Below are 13,958 nucleotides of genomic sequence, written 5' to 3' on the forward strand. Positions count from 1 at the left end.
GTTCATTTTCCTGGTCACAAAATTTCAACAAGCATGTGCGCAAATTACGTCCTTAGGAGACATTACCGAATCTTGCTGTCTTCATGTAATACATAACTGTCTGTGAAAAAATCCGGACACCTAAAAATACAAGAATATCTGTGAAAAATTAGACAACTCTTAAAATAGAATAAATCGTGTGATAAACTTGCAAACATGTTTATGCTGATTTAACCACGTTTAAATTATGAACTACTATCAACGTCTCGGCCAGTAAGACAAATGAGTTAGAAAATTAGTAACATGGACATCTTATACCTTTGGATTTTTCTCTGCCGTTTTGTACTTGACAGTCCGTGAGACGTGTAAACGTATTTCATCTAAACCATGTACGTGACAGGAAGATACGATCCTACCACCAAAAAACAGGAGGAAACCCTGCCTACCAAATTGGGCTAAAGCAGACAACCAATACAAAAGGGGCTGGATACAAACTCACCAACATGCCTACCGAAAGGGGCTGGAGGAGAAAAACCTGCCTATCAAATTGGCTTAGATGGGACAACCAATACAAAAGGGGCTGGATACAAACTCACCAACATGCCTACCGAAAGGGGCTGGAGGAGAAAAACCTGCCTATCAAATTGGCTTAGATGGGACAACCAATACAAAAGGGGCTGGATACAAACTCACCAACATACCTACCGAAAGGGGCTTGAGGAGAAAAGCCTGCCTATCAAATTGGAATGGGAGGGACAACTAATACAAATCAACGACTGGAGGAGGCTTCCTTACCGACCTATATACTGAAAGGGAACTGGTGGAGACGATCCTGTCTACCACACTAGGACTGGTACGATTCACTTGTATTTCTAACTTTTATCAGACCATCAATTTACAACAAACAATTTTCCTGTTCTTAACAGGTACTGAAAACATGCCGAGATTGGGTCAGAACATCACAATTGTCCATATAATCGAAAGTGACGCACAGAATCAGCGAACGCAACTGCATTTCTTCAAACATAGCAATAACCAAAACTGAACAGATCCTCTAGAAATATACATTTTTGTACAACGAACTTCCAAAGATACCAGAAACTAATGTTTCGTGACGAAATAAACTTGTGTCTATCGCCCATTGCTTGTACTTCTTGGATGCCAGAAATGCGATAGCATTTTCACTTTCAATATTTCTTGGAAAATTAAGGATACGAACGAACCAAACATGGTATTGATATCTTAATTAAACAATAGATTATAGGCCTTACTGGTGATCTGACTGAACAACAGAGGTAGGGAACAATTATGTAATATTCATGAAATGGCTTCGGATAGGTACAGTTTTTTTTTTTTTTTTTTAACAATTTTCCTCAAAAAGTGTTCCAATTTGGGTAGCATTACCTGACCACGTTTCTCATCAATCCCTTTTGTTTATCTATAAAACACATCAAACAGGTGAGAGAATAGTCGCGTTGTTGCATGGCGTCATTTCCCAGGTTTTTTTTATGTATAACTTCATTTTTAAAATTTAAATTGAGATTATAAGCAACATAGAAGACATGGGTTGATAAAAAAAATGCTACAATTATTCATAAATTAGTCAATTCTTGTTTAGAATAGTTAATAATCACTTGTATTGCAAAATAAAAATCTGCATGAAATATTTGAGAAGTAATCCTTTTTGGGTACCGTCACGTTATGTTGTAAAAGTTGTGTTCTGGGTATTAAAAACAAAATATGAAGAATATAAACCAGAAATTTTATAAATCACAAAATGTTGTATATAAACCAAGATTTTTAACAAAAGTTAGAATATTGCAACGTTTTACATGCCGTTGTCACTCTTTAGCTAACGTCAGTTGAGCTCCAGGACTACCGTGGGCGAGTACTACTGCGGGTATCGTCGGTTCAATTCCATGAGGTCAATTCACGTTTCTCAACCTTGGATCATATATTTCTGGGCAACGAGAAGACATATTCACTAGCTACAGAAAAAATGGCAGTGCCATTGTTGGAATATATAGATCTGCCACATATATATTTTACTGTATTCGGCAGTGATGGGAAACAGCTGTATTTTTTTAGCAAATGCATTAATTCGACAGAATTACTTACTGAATTTGCTTAAATTTAACAAGTAAAGTAAAATACAGATAATATGCAATCTTGTTTGTTGAAAGAACAAGTTTAATTGCGAACATTCGTGAAATTGCTTAATATCCGTAACAGTTTCGGAGCAATTATTTTTGCGTACATCATCTGGCGAAATTCAGTTTTCAATGTTAGGTAAAAAAAACAATAAGAAAATACCATCATGTGAACAGAACAATAATCCAACTTCAAATTCAATAACCTATGTCAAAATATAAACAAACGAAAGAGTTCATTTGAAAAAGTGCAAGAAGGAATGAAGAACTTTTCTTTTTTAACTACAGAAACTTAATACTAAATACATGTGTGGAATAGTTTGCACTCTGTACAGATATTAAATATCGAAATTGATCTTACCGTCTGAAAAAGGATCGGACCAGAGATTTTCGGATGCTGGAATATGAAGGCGAAAGAATCTCTTTCCATTTCTCAACTGTCATATTAGAATTTAGAATGACGTCTCGTGTCAGAACACAAAGTTTTCATGATTTCCCGCAATTTTGTTCGATGCCACTCTCCTTCCGCTATCAACACTATATAAAGTCCCGATGGCTACCGATAGACATGTGAATAAAACTTATCATTTGATTGGATAAAATTGATAATGTATTTGTTTAATTAATTGTACTCATTATGATGGTATGTTTCTATATCATCATAGTATTGGGTATAAGAAAAAATGCACATGTGTAATATCAAACTATCGAAGGAAGACCCTCTGAACTAAGAAAAACACAATGTCACGTGACGTCTAGGAAAACATGGCGCTTGAATATTGATGAGATACGGTAGTGTGTTGCAAGGACACCTGCTATTTTGGTATATTTTGCAACTGGATGGAAAAGTCTTTCAGCAGAGGAAACCTAAAATACATAAGCTATTGCAAACACGTTATTTGTGGGATGCTTAAGGTTTGTATTTTTCAGACACAACTGATATTTCAGTCGACATCATTACTCGTCAGCATCGCTTTGCCTGCGCATGAGGCCTTGTATATTGATAAGCAAAAGCACGTGATTTTGTTAAAAACAAACAGGCCAGCTGATGTTGCGACACAATACTATACTATGAAACTGACGAAATGATTGTTTTTCGAAAGAACAATAAATTGTCATTGTTTACGGAGTCATGAAATCCATCGTGTACCGCGTGGAATTTTGCAGTCATTGTTATTTATAGAATGTTTGGGTATGGTCTGCATGGTACAAGACAAGGCCTGCATAGCATTTATTAACATCTTGATATGCTTTGGCAATAAAGAATGTGGGATCATTTTAAATGGATATTGAATATTTATACAGAAACCTGTAAATAAAGTAAGTGATGAAATCTGTTATATACGTACATTGTCAAAATTTGTTATGTGACCAAGTTCATGTGGGCAGCAGCAAACAATAATTATACTGTTAACTGAATGTGAAGTTACTAAATACACAGAGACTATAATACAAAGAAAACAAGATCCAATGTCTGGTCTGTTAGATTCAGTAATACCAGCAGTCTTCCTAGGATCGATTCCTAGTGGAATACAGGAATCTGGTTCAAAGATGTGAAAACAGCAAATATGCCAAAACATGTCAACAGTTAAACAGTTTTAATTCTTCCTACGATGTTGTCTGGTCCTCTATATTTGCTTAAGTTGCTAGAGTTAGAGATTGCAAATTCAGAAACATTTTAATGACATGATAATAATCTCTTGTCAAATAAACAATTATTTAACAACTTTGTTTTCTCTGGTCAGAACCAGAGTTATGATTATTTCTTCCTTCGGAAGGTATTATTCCAAAAGATGTTTTCAATGAGTATTATTTGCTATGGTGGGACAAATTTGTGAAATAGAACATACATAAAGATTGTTATATTGATAGTTTTAGGTTCTTTTATGTTGCTCTATTAATTTTGATAATTATTTTACAGATATTCAAAGGTGTGAAATGTCCGAAAGTGAACGAACAGAAACAAGTCATGCTATAGCAGTGACTTTAAGTGATAATCAAGGTTGTTCTGGCAGTGCTGGTCCTCCCACTTCCACTGTTTCTGTTGGTAATGATAACTCTTGTGCTACAAAACCAGAAAGGGGAGAGCACTCTGGACCTACTCCCCAGGGTGGCTGGCCTTTAGAAGGATTTGAGGTAATGAAGGACAGTTTTATTTTTCAAACCATTGCCATATGTAATATTCATTTTACTCTCTGTCATTTCTTGGAATATGTCTGCATTCCTGGAATGAATGAATGTGATATGGTGAATTTAGACCAGTTGGTCAATTAAACTGGTACAAAAATCAATGTTTTTCCTGCCTTTATATTTCAGCCCAATTCAACAATGTTAATGTTGATTATATTTATATGCCCATCAAAAATTTGACTGATTTAAAGGGAGTTACTGCCCATGCTTGTTTTCATGCTGTTCTTGTCCATCCTATCTCTCAGTTCTCAAGAGATTTCTGTTAAACCTGGTAGGCTTCATTGACCCTCAGAAACCTTCATTTTGACTTCTTAAATTTGCAAAGGACTGGTATGTCCCTCAGTCCATTTATAAACTTTTATTTTTCTGGATATCTCCAACAATTTTCAATCGGTTTTTTTTTTTTTTTTGTTCTAAACTTGGAAGGCTTACAATTTCCCATGACATGAAGTTGCCTATACTTGAATGACAGTTTTTAATGAGTTATCACCCTTTTGTTGTTTGGATTGCGTTAATCTTATCTGGAGATCTCCTCTGTGCTTTTAACCGATTTCTTTGAAACTTGATAGACTTAATCACCTTGACATGAAGTTGTCTGTTCATGAATGGAAGTTTGATTTTACATTATTTGAAAAAGTTACTGCCCATTGTTAATTGTACTATGTTCATCTCTCTCCTGATCAGATTTCAGTTGATTTCAAACTTTCATACTTTCAAACTTGATATGCTTCAATTATCATGACATGAAGTGGTATTTTCTCACAGCAGGTTGATTCCACGCTTTTAGGTCATTTGATCCTAATGATGAACTATAGTCATTGTTCTTCATCCGTTGTCTGCTGTGCATAAAATTTTGACATTTCAAGCTTCTTCTTAAGTTCCACAAGTGGGATTGAGCTCAAACTTGCATGAAATGATCCTGGGATTGTTCAGACCAAGTGTTGTTATTTTTCAGGTCTGTCTGAAATCCAAGATGGCCGTCATCTTGAAAAACATTTTAAACTTCTCCAGTTCTACTGGTGCCATTGAGCTAAAATTGAGGGGAATGTTAAAGAAAAGTAGCCAACAAAGTGTTGTTATTCTTCAACCTTGTACAACACCTATTTTGTCTCAAGTTTCACCGGTGGGATTGAGCTTCAACTTGTTTTCAATAACCAAAAGGCCCAGGATGCAGATATTTGGCCTGTAGCATGCAAGGGTGAAGTGAGGACAAGTTTTTTTTTATTTAAATCACCTTGAGCCACTTTAAAGATTACTGGGGTCAATTGTCGTAAAATCTTCAAAGGACTTCTTAATAACAAAGAGGTATTGGCTATTGATATTGGTCCTGTAGCATAATTGAGTGAAGGGCTACAAAATTAATTCAAATGATTGACCTTGACCCAATTTCAAGGTCACTTTGGTCAAATGAATTTAGAATTTCTTCTTTCAATAAGCAAAACTTCCTGGGTGATGGTATTTGTGTAGTAGCATGTATTAGGAATAGAATTTCAAATGTTCAGAAACTGACTTTATGAACTGATCAAAATATTTTTTGTAAGCTTTAGAACAGATTAGCAATTCAGGGCCAATTGGCATCATCTTATATGGGACTTTATAGTCAGATGACCATTAAGACCCATGGGCCTCATGCTTGTTTTTTGTTGTTAACAATTTGATTTTTGTATGGAGATCTTCTTCCCAAGTTTTCACCAATTTCTATGAAACTTGGTAGGCTTTATAACCTTTACAATTTTTTTTCTTTCTGCCATTGTGATTTTACAATTTTGAAAAGAGTAATTGCCATTTATTTTCAACATTTTTATTTGGTTCAGATATCTCCTTCCTCAGTTTCAACCAAATTCTTTCAGACTTGGTAGGCTTGAAAACAACAACTTGATACTCTGGTCTCATGAATAACATTTCAATTCAACAATATTTCAAAAAGAAAATTTCCTTTTGTTTTTTTCAGCATTTTAAACTTGTCATGAGATTTCTTTCAGTTTTCCACCCATCTCTTTAAAACTTGATAGTTTCAATTTATCATTAAAACACCTAACACTGTATTTGCTCGCTACTTTTTGATTCATTATTATCTTTCAATATGTTCTTTGGCCTGGAATTGATGTATATTTTTCTGCCCTGTGGTTCTCTTGTTCTTTCTGAAGTCAGAATGATTCCCCTATTAAATTACATTTCATATGCGAACACAGAGTCCATAAATTAATATTACTTATTTTTTGCCAGATTTCTGCATCAGCTGTACAAAATATTCCTTTCTTCTACCAATTGGCATTTTCACCAACTGAAAATATTTCTGTTACACAACTTTGTTATCAACATCATTTTTTCTTTTTCAACAAATTATTATTCGTTCTAATGATAAAAATCCTTATACAAAGCCATTGTATTTCCACTGTTCTTGAGTGTTCTGTATTAAATGCAGCTTGTGAACAACATTATCATACAGGCATTCAAATTTATGGTCATTACAAACACCAAAGTGATTCAGTATTTGTCCATTGTGTTTAGTTTGTAGACAACAATCAGCAAGAGGTTTCAAATGGACATCCTCTGTCAATGAAGGATGTGTTCCAGATTTCAAGAGAAAAAAGAAACGACATGCGAATACTACACCCAATTAGGTCAAGCTGCACTTCAGTTCCTTGTTTACAAACAAAAAGGTTAACATGTCTGCAAGAATTAAGATATTGGTGTTTTTCATTAGTGATTATCCAGAGATTTCAGGTGGATATTTTAAAAGATGGCAACAATCTTAAAACAACTTCAGATTAATGGACTTAAAGCACTTCTTAATAAATTAAATTTCTTTTTAAATATCAAATTACTCTTTCTGTATTAATATATTTCCTATAGGACAAAAATCCATTTAGTGGTTTTTCTGAGGAGCACATGAGCAAGCTGGACGAATTTCTGTCCTCCGAAGAAGCTAGAAAGATTCTTCAACAGACAAACGAAGGCGATTTCACCGAGACCATGGCCCAAGTGGCAGGTTTGGACAGTAGTCAGGATTCTGCTAACACCAGTGAAGACCTTCTGACACTTGATATGTTTGATGTAGGTTTTCCTGTCGTAAATGTATAACATATCAGTGTGAACATACCAAATTAGTAGACATCCATTAAGATATTAAGACAGGAGCATTGTGATACTCTGGTATTGTTTTTCTTCTGTACATTTTTTTCAAACAAGAAATCCCACCTGCCATCAGTTTTTGACTGATCTCTATAATTTTGTGAGGTTTTATTACCTAACTGTGACTATATCCCTGCCATCAGTTTTTGACTGATCTCTATAATTTTGGGAGGTTATATTACCTAACTGTGACTATCTCCCTGCCATCAGTTTTTGACTGATCTCTATAATTTTGTGAGGTTATATTACCTAACTGTGACTATCTCCCTGTCATCAGTTTTTGACTGATCTCTATAATTTTGTGAGGTTATAATACCTAACTGTGACTATATCCCTGCCATCAGTTTTTGACTGATCTCTATAATTTTGTGAGGTTTTATTACCTAACTGTGACTATCTCCCTGTCATCACTTTTTGACTGATCTCTATAATTTTGTGAGGTTATATTACCTAACTGTGACTATCTCCCTGCCATCAGTTTTTGACTGATCTCTATAATTTTGTGAGGTTATATTACCTAACTGTGACTATCTCCCTGCCATCAGTTTTTGACAGATCTCTATAATTTTGGGAGGTTTTATTACCTAACTGTGACTATCTCCCTGCCATCAGTTTTTGACTGATCTCTATAATTTTGTGAGGTTATATATTACCTAACTGTGACTATCTCCCTGTCATCAGTTTTTGACAGATCTCTATAATTTTGTGAGGTTATATTACCTAACTGTGACTATCTCCCTGTCATCAGTTTTTGACTGATCTCTATGATTTTGGGAGGTTTAATTACCTAACTGTGACTATCTCCCTGCCATCAGTTTTTGACAGATCTCTATAATTTTGTGAGGTTTTATTACCTAACTGTGACTATCTCCCTGTCTTCAGTTTTTGACTGATCTCTATAATTTTGTGAGGTTATGTTACCTAACTGTGACTATCTCCCTGTCATCAGTTTTTGACTGATCTCTGTAATTTCTGGTAGGTTTTTGTGTCGTCTGCAGAGCTGGCGGACACTTAGGGATCACTTTGTCCATCATCACGCATAGGCGGTGGTGTCCGTACGAAAGTTTTCCGGACTTTTTTCAAGTTATAGAAATGAAATTTGGTATATGGCTTCTTGTTGGAAGGGTACAGAAAATTCTTTGAGAATTTGTTTTTTTTGTACTTTTCTTGATTATGCTTTTTATGAGTTTTTGAAATGAAATATGATAAATGGCTTCATGGTCAAACATTACAGATAAGGTTCGATTCTCGGCTTTCTTGGCAGAGTTATGCCCCATTGAACTTGGACAATTTTCTTGGTTATGCTTCGAGTTATCAAAATGCAATTTTGTATATGAGTTCTTGGTCAAAAGTTGCGCATCGAGTTCGCTTCTTGGCAGTCTGTAACCCTTATTGGCAGTGATATGTCCCTTTGAACTTGGAAAATTTCTCAGGAATATTGCTTTGCGCAGTTTTCCCTTTATGCTTCGAGTTATAGAAATGAAATTTGGTATTACAACTTTATGGTTGAACGGTGCACATCCAGTTCGATTACTGGGTGACCGTGAAATGTAAGTAAAATCCAAAGGAATGTATTTATCCTACATGAAAACTTTTTGTTTTTAACAGAAGTCAGATGATAGATCATCAGCTTTCTCTGACCATGCCTATGCCCTCCCTTCCTACCAAATGCCCAAGCCACCGGCAGTAGTGTTACAGACTTCAAGCACACCATCATCCTCCCCACGCAAGAGTGCACGCATCGCCATTCGTAAGGGGCAGAATGATGATGTTGATGAAGTGAAGGATGTTGAGCAGACACGCGAGGATGTTACTGTAGAAGTAAAGGTTCAGGTGGAAGAGGTTGTTGAGGAGGTAGAGGAGCAAGAAGAGACTCCTAGTCGGGGCCGAGGACGTCCAAAGGGAAGAAAGGTGGAACAGTCACAGCTCAGTATCAGGTTAAGGGATATTTTAACTTTACTGCAGCTAGTGATTGAAAGATAATGGAATACAACTACAATTCACTTATTCGTTCACCTCAGCTGATCTGATAATCAATTAAAATATTTCATGATCTTATATCATAACTTAATATTTTCTATCTATGAATATTGTACACATCAGTAAGTGATTAACTACATCAGAAAGACTGAGAGTATATCTGATAATTGATAAGGGATTGGAAACAGATTTCCCTTTACTAGCCAGAGTTATCTACCTTGTCAACAGACACCAGAATCCTTCTGTGTGGATGTGTTAATAATGCTTCCTTGATTGACTGATGTGTGTTACAGGCGGTCGACCAGAATCGGTGACCATGAACAGCGTGAAATGGCAGAGAAGATATTACAGGAAAATAGACAAAGAGAGAAGGAGGCTTTGGAAGCTCTGCAGACTGGAAAGGCTGGAGAGAAACAAGACGACAGAAAGACACCTGTTAGAAAAGTAAATAGAAAAATTTCAAACTAATTGATTTTTTTATCACAGAATGATAATTATGTCATAAGGTGAGAGGTGATGGTCAAATTTGAAATGTCTCACAGGTATATTTGTAACAATTTACAAGTCTCTTGACCATTACTAAAGGTCTGGGTATATTGAGGTCAAAGTACTTTTTTACAAGTTTTAAATTGGTAAATAGATACTGTGACCTAACACAGCAGCTGCATGCTTCTGTTAACACAAAAAATATTTCTGTCGGATTTTGATTAATGAACCATGGCAGCTTAAGAGAAATCTTTAAAATAAAGGATATTAATGGAGGCTTCCTGTCTTCACTTCAACCTGGCTTGAAGTCACTCTTGCATTCTACAATGTATTCTGTATATGTGACGCCTTGAAAATTTCCAAGTGTTTAGTATTTTAAACTTCCACATCATTCTTTGTTCTCAATAACAATGATTATAAGTTTGCTATATACTGATGAAGCCTCTCTTACAGAGGCGAATCTAGTCGGCCAATAAATCTGTAAATGATGCTGGGGTATGTTGTGATTGAAACTATCACGATTTAAGTTTGTAATATGATGTTCTTTCTCTGTAAAACAGTGTTCTGCCACTTCTGTATTTCTTGCCTTTCAACTTGTGTTTGATGCCACACTTTGTGATGAGAAAGGGAAGGTCTATGATGTTAGCTATATGTTTCAGTCCTATCCCATCGTTTCCAATCTTGAATTAATGTCATATCCTGAGACCCTCTGAACAGATTCCTTTCATATTTATTCTGTTGTATCTTAATTCCAGGTTCTACACCTGATCAGATCCTTGTTGGGGGTATTCATGTCCTACAGATATTTTGTTAGTAAATAGTAGTAGGACAGTGATCAGCTTATTATTACTGTATCTTTTTAGGGTGGTCGAGGACGCAAAGCTGCAACCAAGACAGACGATGAAGAACAGGTTCAGGAAAGTGAGGGGGAGAAGGAAGTTAAAAATGCCAAAGGGAGAAAAAAACCATATAAAAAGGTATTTGATCACAAACTTTACAATGTGGACAAGTGTGAGCACAAAGTGAATAGTAATGCTGAGAGGAATAAAGGATATTGATTAGTTTCACAAATGAGTAATTTGGAAGGACTGTGTTCTGAGGCTGAAGTCAAATATCAAATAATGATTATGGGGGATGGTGTGTGTATTGGGGTAACTGGATGGTGTGTTTATTGGGCAACTGGTTGTTGGTGTGGAGACGAGGAGTCATGTATAGGGTAGCTGTTTACTAGTGTAACTGGTTGTTGGTGTGGAGACAAGGAGTCATGTATAGGGTAGCTGTTTACTAGGGTAACTGGTTGTTGGTGTGGAGACAAGGAGTCATGTATAGGGTGGCTGTTTACTAGTGTAACTGGTTGTTGGTGTGGAGACAAGGAGTCATGTATAGGGTAGCTGTTTACTAGGGTAACTGGTTGTTGGTGTGGAGACAAGGAGTCATGTATAGGGTGGCTGTTTACTAGGGTAACTGGTTGTTGGTGTGGAGACAAGGAGTCATGTATAGGGTAGCTGTTTACTAGGGTAACTGGTTGTTGGTGTGGAGACAAGGAGTCATGTATAGGGTAGCTGTTTACTAGGGTAACTGGTTGTTGGTGTGGAGACAAGGAGTCATGTATAGGGTAGCTGTTTACTAGGGTAACTGGTTGTTGGTGTGGAGACAAGGAGTCATGTATAGAGTAGCTGTTTACTAGTGTAACTGGTTGTTGGTGTGGAGACAAGGAGTCATGTATAGGTTAGCTGTTTACTAGTGTAACTGGTTGTTGGTGTGGAGACAAGGAGTCATGTATAGGGTAGCTGTTTACTAGGGTAACTGGTTGTTGGTGTGGAGACAAGGCGTCATGTATAGGGTAGCTGTTTACTAGTGTAACTGGTTGTTGGTGTGGAGACAAGGAGTCATGTATAGGGTAGCTGTTTACTAGTGTAACTGGTTGTTGGTGTGGAGACAAGGAGTCATGTATAGGTTAGCTGTTTACTAGTGTAACTGGTTGTTGGTGTGGAGACAAGGAGTCATGTATAGGGTAGCTGTTTACTAGGGTAACTGGTTGTTGGTGTGGAGACAAGGAGTCATGTATAGGGTGGCTGTTTACTAGGGTAACTGGTTGTTGGTGTGGAGACAAGGAGTCATGTATAGGGTGGCTGTTTACTAGGGTAACTGGTTGTTGGTGTGGAGACAAGGAGTCATGTATAGGGTAGCTGTTTACTAGGGTAACTGGTTGTTGGTGTGGAGACAAGGAGTCATGTATAGGTTAGCTGTTTACTAGGGTAACTGGTTGTTGGTGTGGAGACAAGGAGTCATGTATAGGGTAGCTGTTTACTAGTGTAACTGGTTGTTGGTGTGGGTTAGCTGTTTACTAGTGTAACTGGTTGTTGGTGTGGAGACAAGGAGTCATGTATAGGGTAATCAGGGTAACTGGTTGTTGGTTTCATGTATAGGTTAGCTGTTTACTAGTGTAACTGGTTGTTGGTGTGGAGACAAGGAGTCATGTATAGGGTAGCTGTTTACTAGGGTAACTGGTTGTTGGTGTGGAGACAAGGAGTCATGTATAGGGTAGCTGTTTACTAGGGTAACTGGTTGTTGGTGTGGAGACAAGGAGTCATGTATAGGGTAGCTGTTTACTAGGGTAACTGGTTGTTGGTGTGGAGACAAGGAGTCATGTATAGGGTAGCTGTTTACTAGGGTAACTGGTTGTTGGTGTGGAGACAAGGAGTCATGTATAGGGTAGCTGTTTACTAGTGTAACTGGTTGTTGGTGTGGAGACAAGGAGTCAAAGGGCTCTATGTAATAGGTATAGTGCTGTTTACTAGGGTAACTGGTTGTTGGTGTGGAGACAAGGAGTCACTGTTTGTAAAACAACTGTTTACTAGTGTAACTGGTTGTTGGTGTGGAGACAAGGAGTCATGTATAGGGTAGCTGTTTACTAGGGTAACTGGTTGTTGGTGTGGAGACATGTGTAACATGCTGTTCGTGGCCTAGGGTAACTGGTTGTTGGTGTGAGACAGGAGTCAATATGTAATGAACTGTAAAATTTATAACTGGTTGTTGGTGTGGAGACAAGGAGTCATGTATAGGGTAGCTGTTTACTAGTGTAACTGGTTGTTGGTGTAGTATAATGCTAGACAAGGAGTCATGTATAGGGTAGCTGTTTACTAGGGTAACTGGTTGTTGGTGTGGAGCAGAAATAGGGTAACTGAAGGGTAACTGGTTGTTGGGTGGAGACAAGGAGTCATGTATAGGTAGCTGTTTACTAGGGTAACTGGTTGTTGGTGTGGAGACAAGGAGTCATGTATAGGGTAGCTGTTTACTAGGGTAACTGGTTGTTGGTGTTATCATGTATAGGGTAGCTGTTTACTAGGGTAACTGGTTGTTGGTGTGGAGACAAGGAGTCATGTATGGGTGCTACCTGGTTGTTGGTGTTAGGGTAGCTGTTTACTAGGGTAACTGGTTGTTGGTGTGGAGACAAGGAGTCATGTATAGGGTAGCTGTTTACTAGTGTAACTGGTTGTTGGTGTGGAGACAAGGAGTCATGTATAGGGTAGCTGTTTACTAGTGTAACTGGTTGTTGGTGTGGAGACAAGGAGTCATGTATAGGGTAGCTGTTTACTAGGGTAACTGGTTGTTGGTGTGGAGACAAGGAGTAACAATGAAGGGTACTTAATAGTGAAAGATATTGAATCATCATTTTCTAAGTGAGAATTTGAAATCTGATATTCTCCAACTTTTCTTGTGTTTTCAGACAAAGAAAAATGACATAGATGAAAACAGTGATGATGAGGATGAAGATGATGATGATGAGGAGGAGGAGGAGGAGGAAGAAGTTGCTGATGAGAAAAAGAATACAAGAAAGGTTGGTTTTCGGAACAAGTTTGTCATCCTACTAAGCCCCTCCACTTTGAGTTAGAGATTTTATTATAAGGACTCATTGTGGATGGATCTGGTAATCATTTTTCATTCACCTGCGAGAATGGCTAGTAAGCTTATGCACTGGTTCAGCATCCATCCTTTGGTCTGTCTGTCATGAACTTTTCCTTTCTAAACAATTAC

The 13,958-nt window shown here is 37.2% G+C and overlaps 1 protein-coding gene across 1 annotated transcript in view; it reads left to right on the forward strand.

Annotated features, from left to right (window-relative positions):
- Positions 1-2,942: 2,942 nt before the first annotated feature.
- Positions 2,943-13,958, forward strand: part of LOC132559794 (uncharacterized) — a 45,986-nt gene continuing 34,970 nt past the window's right edge. The window contains exons 1-7 of the mRNA XM_060224420.1: positions 2,943-3,044; positions 4,051-4,265; positions 7,176-7,376; positions 9,063-9,391; positions 9,728-9,878; positions 10,784-10,897; positions 13,651-13,761. Of these exons, the coding sequence (XP_060080403.1) occupies positions 4,068-4,265; positions 7,176-7,376; positions 9,063-9,391; positions 9,728-9,878; positions 10,784-10,897; positions 13,651-13,761 (1,104 nt within the window). The 5' untranslated portion in view covers positions 2,943-3,044; positions 4,051-4,067. The remainder of the gene's footprint in view (positions 3,045-4,050; positions 4,266-7,175; positions 7,377-9,062; positions 9,392-9,727; positions 9,879-10,783; positions 10,898-13,650; positions 13,762-13,958) is intronic.

Source organism: Ylistrum balloti, unplaced genomic scaffold, assembly GCF_031769215.1.
Source record: "Ylistrum balloti isolate Yb309-2 unplaced genomic scaffold, AGI_CSIRO_Ybal_v1 Utg370966, whole genome shotgun sequence".
In the NCBI taxonomy this organism is placed as follows: Eukaryota; Metazoa; Mollusca; class Bivalvia; order Pectinida; family Pectinidae; genus Ylistrum; species Ylistrum balloti.